We start from the raw sequence: 10,287 nt of genomic DNA, 5'->3' as shown, positions 1-10,287 counted from the left end.
TTGCTATACTATAATATATATATATTCATATATTATTGATAATATAGTGATAGAATACATGTAATGGTTACATTATTACTAGTCATATGTTGATGTATTTTGTGCTATGCAGTGGACAGGTTGATACATTCTCCATTCATGAAAAAAAGCTCATCCCTTCACTTGGTAGCAGGTTGTTGCCAGGCAGCGTAGTCTAATCAAAGCTGATCCAATCAGACAGCCCGAGAGCTCCCAGTGGGCGGAGCCAAGTGTCTACCAAGCACAGCGTCAGAATGACTCTTAAGGTTGTTCTGGCTTGATGTAACTGAAAGGCCGTGATGTGAAAGCATCCTGGCGTCCCTTCATGTTTTCATCTCATCCCATTCATTTTTATCTCCTCCATCCCTCTTTCTGTCTCTCCTTCTGTCTCTGTCTCTCTCTCTTTCACCTGAAGGTGTCCCTGTGAACAGTCGTGTTTCGTCTAAAATCCAGCAGCTCTTGAACACACTGAAGAGACCCAAACGACCGCCGCTGTGTGAGTTCTTCGTGGACGATTTCGAGGAGCTCCTGGATGGTAGGTTGAGAGGAAATGCATTATCTAGGAAAAAACTAAGAGTTCCCCAAACTGAATTTTGCTTTGGGCTGCAGGAGGTTTAGCACTGGCACGGAGAGGAAGCTTAGCCTGGTGAAGAATACAACAGGGACTAGCTTTAGCTATTGAATAGTTTAATCCCTAGACCTTTGGTGCCAGTAACTTTTAGTCATGTGCTAGCACACGTCTCAATTTTTCCCCTAGCAATACATAGAGATATTAAGGTGTGTTGTTGTATTAGTTTGTTACCTTTGTGGGGTTGGAGTGTAAACAGCGCACGCGCCTGTCACACATGCAGCTGGGAATGTCTGTCTTGAAGTGGCCATGAAATCAAAATTGGTGTTTTAGTGGTGTTTGGTCTTGTCTGCCTCTTGCCGTTGTGAAGATAAATATGCCAGTATATACTGAAAATAATTTTTATGAAACAAAGAATTTACTCATTTTGAATTCAGGGAAATTTTTGTCCAGTCAAATGCTCTTTAAGATACGTCCCGCCCCCGTAAACAAAGCGTGGGTCATGCGCTACAGTAGCAGCTAGTCAGCAGCAAACATGGGTCATTCGTGTAGTTTTGGTCATGCACATTAACTCCAAAGCATCTCACGTTGTTTTGAAAAGATGGTTGGAGTTACATATAGGGTAGAGTGTGTGTGATGTAAAGTTCACTTAGCTGAGTGGCATTTGAAATAAATCAGTCGTCTGCTCTCCCTGCTTCTTTCATTCACCTTCATCTTTCACTGTTTATTTACACACACACACACACACACACACACACACAGCTGTTTCCAGCCACAGGCCATCTAATCTTTTCATAGGATGACATAAATAACAGCACAACAGTTAACAGTTCAAAGACACTGTGAACTCTGTCTCTCACTCTGTCTCTCTCCCTCAACACTTTCACTTTGCATTTTATTGATATACAGTATTGCATTTCTTTGTATTTATCTATCCATCCAACCATCCATTTACTAAACCATCGATCCATCCAGTAATTCATTCACTAATCCATCCTTCCAATGATCACTCCACCCATCACTACATCCGTACATCCAACAGTCTCGACAAAACCTCTGACCTATGTCAATTCATTCATTCATAGTACAGATTCTGTACTATAGATCAATCTAATGAGGATCCATCCATCCATCCATCATGCATCCATCCTGTCATTTATCTATCCACCCATTTTCCATCCAAACATCCATTTACCCCGTAACCATTCAGATCACTCTCTTTCCACCCAGCCTCTTTACTTTACTGACACATCCAACCATCTATCCTTTTATCACTTCATCTATCCATTTATCAGTCCATCCCTCTGTCAGTCTGCCCACCCATCCATGGTGTAATTCATCCATTCTTCTGTCAATGTATCCATCCATCTTTTCACTGTGCAGTTCAGTAGCTGGATCTGGTTCAGTTTTGCTAAAGCTGATAAAGCTGATAATATTCAGGAATAATAAAAAAACTCATTTGTGTATTCATGTGAACAATATTAACACTAATATGAATAAATAAACACGAACATGTTAATGTGTGTGTGTGTGTGTGTGTGTGTATGTGTGTGTGTGTGTTGGTACCAGCATTGTACCAGCATTCCATCCAGGGTGTATTCCCGCCTCCTTTCTAGTGTTCCCGGCATCGGCTGCAGATGTACCGTGACCCTGACCAGGGTAAAGCTCTTAATGAAGATGAAAAAATAAATTAGTGTGTTAATTCTCTCTTTCTATCTCTCTCTCTCTCTCTCTCCCTCTCTATCTCTCTTTGCAGTCCAGCAGCCAGACCCTAACCAGCCCAAACCGGAGGGGGTCCAGATGACTCCTCTGTCTGGCGAGCTGTTAGACGTGGGGACAAAACGGCTGCCGTCTCTCCTGGCCTCTCTGCAGCGATGGGGCACTACACATCCTAAAAGTCCTTGTCTCACATCACTGGACAACACGGGCAAACCCCTTTACACCCTCACATACGGTACACAATATTAACCATGAGACAATGGTGTATTAATGAAATAGGATCATTATAATAATATAAAAGTGTCATTTATGTGTGTGTGTGTGTGTGTGTGTGTCTCAGGGAAGTTATGGACACGCAGTCAGAAACTGGCATACACACTTCTGAACAAGCTCAGCTCCCGGAATGAACCATTGCTGCGGCCTGGGGACAGGGTGGGACATCTCATTCATCACCATGAGCAGTCATTATAGGAACAGCTTGTCTAAAAATAAAATAAAATTTACTCCAAATGTAGGCCAAGTCAATCAGCTAAGACATGCCTTATGTCTGAAGTTTGAGTCTTTAGTTTTACCCTGGAGCTACAAGGCTAATGGAGCTAACATGTTAGAGAACCTTGTAGCCTATAGTTTAGCATTGTGTACACTGCTGTCTAAAACACGACACACTCAAATCCCATGTTGAGCTGTTCAATATCTCATAGACTTGCTTATGTGGTGTCTAATACTATATGACACACTTATCTATAAAAATGGACAAATAGAGCTACTTAGATAGAGCTAGTTTAATCATTTTTTCCTCCAGACGTCAATATCAGACTCGGGTATGAGGCATGGGCCAAAGTTGGAAGGTGAAATTGAATAATATTGTTACATTTCCATGTGTATTTTTATTCATTTATTTATTTTAAACATGGCCATGAGCAGAGTTTTCACTAGATGTTTAGCTAACTAGCAAAATTTTTGATAATTCGCTAGCTAGCTAGTTTGTTTGTTTTTTACAATTGTGGGTGCCATTAATTAAATAGTGAAGCTCTACTTAATAATTATCAGTTCCTTAGTTTTTTCTTCCTCAGAGATGAGTGCTGTGTTGTTTTCTGTGTACTCATGCTCTCGTGGTTCACAGTTTACCTCAATGAACTTAGCATGAAGCAAAATGAACTTTTCAGCTGGAAGTAAATTAAGTTTCCGCACCTCAGGTCCATTCCTATTTTGGTAAATTGCTACGTAAAGTTTTATTATTTTTTTTTTAGCTCTATTCCTATTTAGGTCCAAACAGTATTGCTGAGTTTGTGAGGGTTGAGATATGCTAAACTGTATTTATTAGTCGGATGTGGTGGATGGATAGATGGTTCATACAATTTTTTTTCATGGCACCATGTTTGATCAGCTACATCTGGGGAAACTGTCATTTTATTCTCAGCTGAACTTTTCCTTTAAAGGTTTGATATAAGCAGAATGCAGTGATTATTATGTGTGCAGTGATTACTCTGTGTCTTGTCTCATTTTGCTCAGGTCGCCCTTGTTTTCCCCAACAACGACCCTGTGATGTTCATGGTGGCATTTTATGGCTGTCTCCTGGCAGAGTTAGTGCCTGTGCCCATAGAGGTGCCACTTACACGAAAGGTAACATCACACGCGCACACACACACACTTGCTACCTGTCTCTGTGTGTGTGTGGCACATTGCTGCCCTCTGCAGGTAAAAGTGTGTATAACTCTGTATGCATCAACTGGACCTGTACTTTTGCTTTAAATCAGAGGTTTTCTAGGTTGTTTGGAGCCAGGATTCCCTTTTCTGATCTCCTCAGTACAGAATTATTTTACGAACATAATCCAACTAATCAAATTTTACGCATATTATTTAAAGTTGTACAATAATATTTGGCTCTTTATTGGAGCCTGGGAGTCTGTTTTAATTATTATTTCTGATGTTTGCATTTTAATAAAAAAATCATTAAATTTCATTTTAAATTATTTATAGTTATTATAAATAATTGTAATTTCTGTCAGTATAACAAAATGCATAAAATTGCTGACCCCTATGGCTATACTTCACTTTGAGATCCATGGTTTTAGGATGCATCAAAAAATTATATATATATATATATATATATATATATATATATATATATATATATATATATATACAATATTGTGTCTGGCATTGAAGCAGTGCATTGCAAGAGCAGGTTGAGAAGTATTTTTTTAATTAAAAAAGGATCTGACTGAATTTCGTCAATCGAATGAATAAACAAGCAAACAAATTGACTACTGCCCCATAAGACAGGGATTTGAAGGATACCTCAGGTCTTACATTAAACAGGATGATCTAACCTCTTTTCCTTCTTTACACTTTTGCACTAGTTGTGTTTTTTTAATACACTTTCTTCCATACCACCATTTAGCTTCTAGTTTTTCAGGTTATGAAACTGTACTTATTCTCCAAGTAGCTTCAGCTGTTTGCACATTTTGTAAGTGAATATGAGTGCCTGCCAAATGACTAAATAAAAAAAAAAATGTCTGTAAGAGTTTGGTGCCAAACTGTGTGCAGGTGGAATCGCTGCTGGTGCTCTGAAACGTTCTGCCCAAAGGCATATAATTTATTTTTTGCCAGGTTCTCTGCTGTCTGTCTGCTGGTGTTCTGGCAACTGCTGTTAAACAGACTGCTCGCACCCTCGTCTTCCTCTCAGACGACAGAAAGGGCGAGGGGAGATTTTATGTCGGCACAGCTCCAGCCCAGCTTTGATATGTTTGTGTGTGTGTGTGTGTGTGTGTGTGTGTGAGAGAGAGAGAGAGAGAGAGAGAGAAAGATACAGTTGAAGGTGACGTTTATGTGAGAGTGTGATATGAGTCGAACAGAAGTGTAAATGAGCAGAGCTCACACTGCTTTTCTCCAGACTTTATGTCTAACTGAGTTTACTGTGTTTCTGTAAAGCAGAATTGAGACCTCTGTTGGCAAGACTCTGAAGGTTTGACCTTCTCAATGTCTTTCTTTTCTCTCCCTCTCTCTGTATGCAGGATGCGGGCAGTCAGCAGATCGGGTTTCTCCTAGGCAGCTGTGGTGTGACTCTGGCTTTAACTACTGATGTGTGTCAGAAAGGCCTTCCTAAAGCTCACACTGGAGAGGTGGCCACGTTTAAAGGTCAGTACACCACAAAAAAAATGATTTCTTTCCAGTTCAGAATCACCCAGAATCATTTAGGATTGGTCAGAGTGGTCAGAATCATCCTGAGTCATTTAGAATCCTGCTGAGTCACTCAGAGTCATCCTCAGTGATTCAGAATCATTCTCAGTCACTCGCAATCATTCTCAGTGATTCAGAATCATTTTGATTCATTTAGAACCAGCTGGAGTAATTCATTCACAGTTACATTCTGTTTCACAATAGTTCAGAATTCAGAGTCATTCAGCAAAATTTAGAGACATCCTGAAATGCTCATACTTATTCAGAATCATTTGAAAAATTTTAGAATTATTTAAAGTCATTCAGAATAATCCTGAATCAATTATAATGAATCTGATTCATTCCTAACCAGCCAGAATCATTCATTCACAGTTATTCGTAATGAATCGTTTAGAATCATTCAACAATATTTAGAAATGTTCTCAATCATTCAGAGGCATCATGAGACCTTCAAAACTATTCAGACTCATTCAGAAATATTCATAATTATTGTCAATCAATTAGAATGACCATTGAACCATTCAGAATAATTCAAAATTGATGTATTTAAAAATCATTCAAATTGATTCAGAAGCATCTGGAATAATTTAGGCTCATTCATAATCATTCATCATTGGTAAGAATCATTCAGAATCATTTAGAGAAATTCAGATCATTTTTAGAATAATTTAGAATTATCCTGAATTATCCAGTCCCAAGGACGCATATTTGGTCTGACAAGTCAGGGGAACAAACATCAGGAAGCTGTAATGTGCATATAACAATTTAAACGTGAAACTATTATTACTAACAGGAACAAAGTCATGTATTTTTGATGTATATTCAGTATAGAGAATGGGGACTGGGACAGTAATTCAGGCTAGGAGTCTAGATTTCAACCCAGACCACACAAACGTTTAGACATATACACTCATCGGCCACTTTTTAGGAACATCTGTACACACACACATTCATGCAGTTATCCAATCAGCCAATCATGTGGCAGCAGGGCAATGCATAAAATCATGCAGATACAGGTCAAGAGCTAGAGTTAATGTTTATCTAACATCTGCATGGGGGAAAATGTGATCGCTGTGGCATGGATGTTGGTGCCAGATGGGCTGATTTGAGTATTTCAGAAACTGCTGATCTCTTTTCATGCACAACTGTCTCTAAAGTTGGTGCAAAGTATGGTGCAGAAAACAACCAACCAAACGAAAAAAAAAAAAAACTTTCAGTGAGCAGCAGTTCTACAGGCGGAAATGATTTATTGATGAGAGAGGTTAAGGCCAGACTGGATCAAGCTGACAGTAAGTAACTGAAATAAGCATTTTTGCCAACCACGGTGAGCAGAAAAGCATCTCAGAACACACAACACGTTGAACATTAAGACAGATGGGCCCAAACAGCAGAAGACCGCTGGAATCTCAGGCTGCAGTGGACACAGGCTTACCGAAACTGGACACTTGAAGATTGGAAAAACGTCATCTGGTCTTGACGTACTACGCCCAATGTACTACGCTGAGCTCTGAATCTCATGCTCCAATCGAAGATGCTTCCACATCTGCTTGTGCTGTATGATAAGATGAACAATAAACAATGACTGATCCTGAGCTCGATTTACTGTCTGTGCGGAGTTTCATAAGTTCTCCCTGTGTCTATGTGGGTTTCCTCTGGGTTCTCTAGTTTCCTCTGAACTTCCAGAAACATGACAGATGAATTGGCTGCTCCAAGCTGCCATTAAGTATGACTGAGTGTGTCAATGTGAATTCTTTTAACATTTAAAATATTAATATTGAAGTATAATAATTTCAAATAATTTTATTAGTCATTTATAGTCTGTGTATAAACAATTGTTTGTGTGTTTGTGTGTGTGTGTGCAGGTTGGCCACGTTTGCTGTGGTTTGTTACTGATGGGAAACACGTTGTTAAACCCCCTAAAGACTGGAATCCTCCAATCAGAGACAGCAGCAATGAGACAGCCTACATTGAGGTAAGTGCTGTGTGTGTGTGTGTGTGTGTGTGTGTCATTATCTATCCCAGTTTAGCACCACTAGTACACTGTGACATGCAGCTTGAGCAACATTCCTTATGTGTTGCATCAGAACTTTCTGTCAGGTCTGTAGGGTTTCGAAGATATTTTACTTTGTAAAAGTTAAAGTAAATGCAAGAAAGCTGGAATAACTGGTCCAGAAATAGATATATATATATTTTTTTTACTGTAACATACAATCTTAGTGTTATAAAGTAATGATGGAAATAACACACATGCTATACTACTAACTTTACAGTCACAACCCATATTCTGTGTATTTATTTTTCTGTATCATCTCACACTATTGTGTATTTGCACTTTGTGTGGTCTTGTGTACTGTTGTGTTGGACCATGCTCCTGGAGAAACGCCATTTCTTCCAATGTATACAAGCTATATAGAGGAATGGCAACAAAAACCCACTTGATTTGACTTAATAAAGCCCAGAATCATTTGCACCTGAACCTTTGGCTCTAGAAAATTGGAATTGTGTATTTTTTGTGCATCCAACGGTCCAGAACCAAAATTCCCATTTGTATGCTTTTTGGTGCCCGCTTAATATTAGCACCAGTAGAAATACTGACAGTCAGGACAACACCACTGTTTATTTGCTAGTTGATTAAATGTATTGTGTTAGGGATTTAGACCTAGGTGTTGGGCCACCATGAAGAGCTTCAGTGCTCCTTGCTACAAAGATAATACGCCTCTGGAACTGATTTCTGTTTTCTGTTTCTGCAGTATAAGACGAGTAAGGAAGGCAGCACGATGGGCATCACCGTGTCACACGCTGCCATGTTGGCTCACTGCCATGCGCTGACGCAGGCCTGCGGGTACACCGAGGGTGTGTCTGTAAATCCAGAGTTATGCTTATTTTGCACACCTTCACTCCAAGAGAAAGAGAAGAGAGACTGGGAGAGAGACATCAGCTTGACCCTAATTTCCTTCCTCCATGTTTTCTTGACCAGCAAAACTCGAACCATAGTCAGATGGTCAAACTCTGATCAGATGCTGTAAATTCTTTGTAGCGTGAGTGTGCTATGCTGTGCAGTGCTTAATTTCTGCTCCCAGACAGAAATATTGGTGTTTTCCATTTTTCTGCCAGTAGAACATGGGACATGAAGCACTGAATGATGGCCTGCTGGACTTGGCTGTGTGTGTGATGTTAAGATGGACTCAATGCCGTGCATTTGTTTTATAAGTGTCATTCACAATGGGCTTTAAACACTTAAGCCGATACCAGTATCTCTCTCTCTCTCTCACACACACACACACACACACGCATACACTTGATGACAGCCTTAGTCAATTTAATCTTGTCACAGGATCCCATAAATAACTGCTAACAGCTCAAAGACACTGGAACTTTCTCTCTCTCTCTCTCTCTCTCTCTCTCTCTGTCTCTCACTGTCTCCTGTTCTGTTTTTCTTACTCACTATCTGTCTCTCTTTCTTTCTGGCTCTGTCTCTTTCTCTCTCTCTCTGTGTGTTTCTCACTGTCTCTTGTTCTGTTTTTCTTACTCACTGTCTGTCTCTCTTTCTCTCTGTCTCTCTCTCTCTCTCTGTTTCTCGCTGTCTCTTGTTCTGTTTTCTTACTCACTGTCTGTCTCTCTTTCTTTCTCTCTCTCTCTGTAGGTGAGACCATCACTAATGTTCTGGACTTTAAGCGTGATGCAGGTCTTTGGCATGGTGTTCTCACTGTGAGTACACACCCTGCAATATACACAGCATTATTTTATCAGCAGCATAAATGGCACCACATACACACACACACACAAACACACATACACACCTGCACTTGTGTTTATTTACATTACTTCAAGTTGTAATGTGAATCTCTCATTAATACCCTGTTTCTTTGTGTCCGTGGTGATGGTAACCGTGGCGATATGTGGTAGAGTGTGATGAACCGGATGCACGTGATCAGCATCCCATATTCCCTGATGAAGGTCAACCCTTTGAGCTGGATCCAAAAAGTACATACCTACAAAGGTCAGGGGCATCCTATGTGTGTGTGTGTGCGTGCATTGTACTGATGACTCCCTCTTCAGTAGCTCAGTGTGCTCACATACATTCACACATTTGAGTGTGTGTTATTGAGGGATGTGTGTGTTATTGGGGTATGAGTGCATGTGACAGGTATACTGTATGTTGTGTGTTGAAGTGTGTTTGGTTTATAGTGTTATAGTGCTGACATGTGATTTGTGTGTGTGTGTGTGTGTGTGTGTTCACGTTGTTGCCGGGCAGCACGCGTTGCTGTGGTGAAGTCGAGGGACATGCACTGGTCACTGCTGTCTCAGAGAGATCAGAGAGACGTCAGTCTGAGCTCATTACGCATGCTGATTGTAGCGGACGGAGCCAATCCTTGTGAGTTCACACACTCACACACACATACACACACACACACACATACACACAATATATGTATATGTATATGCAGTATAATACGAGTAAGGAATATGAATGAGACTGTGTGTGTGTGGTGTGTGTGTGCAGGGTCGATCTCCTCCTGCGATGCTTTCTTGAACGTATTTCAGGCTCGTGGTTTGAGGCCCGAGGTGATTTGTCCTTGTGCCAGCTCAGCTGAGGCTCTGACTGTCGCCATCCGCAGGTACACACACACATACACACACACACATCCTTATAAGGACCTTGACATAATTATTAATGCAGCGAATTAATGTTACACTACACCTAAATCTAACCCTAACCGTAACTTCAGTAAGCACAAGGACAACATTTTGCTCTTTTTAGTTCTTTTAAATAAAAGCAGCTTAAATAAAATTCAGAT

General features: G+C 40.2%; 1 protein-coding gene across 5 annotated transcripts in view; it reads left to right on the top strand.

Annotated features, from left to right (window-relative positions):
* dip2a (disco-interacting protein 2 homolog A) overlaps positions 1-10,287 on the top strand; it is a 123,255-nt gene that overhangs the window by 90,122 nt on the left and 22,846 nt on the right. For 4 of the 5 annotated variants that reach the window (XR_004578269.2, XM_026947278.3, XM_026947286.3 and 1 more), the window contains exons 7-17: positions 434-553; positions 2,343-2,540; positions 2,646-2,737; positions 3,818-3,928; positions 5,323-5,446; positions 7,351-7,460; positions 8,239-8,341; positions 9,132-9,196; positions 9,395-9,488; positions 9,744-9,863; positions 9,993-10,107. Coding sequence is in view for 4 of the 5 variants with exons in the window: in XM_026947278.3 (XP_026803079.1) it covers positions 434-553; positions 2,343-2,540; positions 2,646-2,737; positions 3,818-3,928; positions 5,323-5,446; positions 7,351-7,460; positions 8,239-8,341; positions 9,132-9,196; positions 9,395-9,488; positions 9,744-9,863; positions 9,993-10,107 (1,252 nt within the window). In the remaining variant the exon portion in view is untranslated. The remainder of the gene's footprint in view (positions 1-433; positions 554-2,342; positions 2,541-2,645; positions 2,738-3,817; positions 3,929-5,322; positions 5,447-7,350; positions 7,461-8,238; positions 8,342-9,131; positions 9,197-9,394; positions 9,489-9,743; positions 9,864-9,992; positions 10,108-10,287) is intronic. The other variant, XM_053234619.1, reaches the window with a different exon arrangement.

This window comes from Pangasianodon hypophthalmus, chromosome 5 (assembly GCF_027358585.1).
Source record: "Pangasianodon hypophthalmus isolate fPanHyp1 chromosome 5, fPanHyp1.pri, whole genome shotgun sequence".
NCBI classification, from domain to species: domain Eukaryota; kingdom Metazoa; phylum Chordata; class Actinopteri; order Siluriformes; family Pangasiidae; genus Pangasianodon; species Pangasianodon hypophthalmus.
This window is presented reverse-complemented; position numbering and strand designations above follow the sequence as displayed.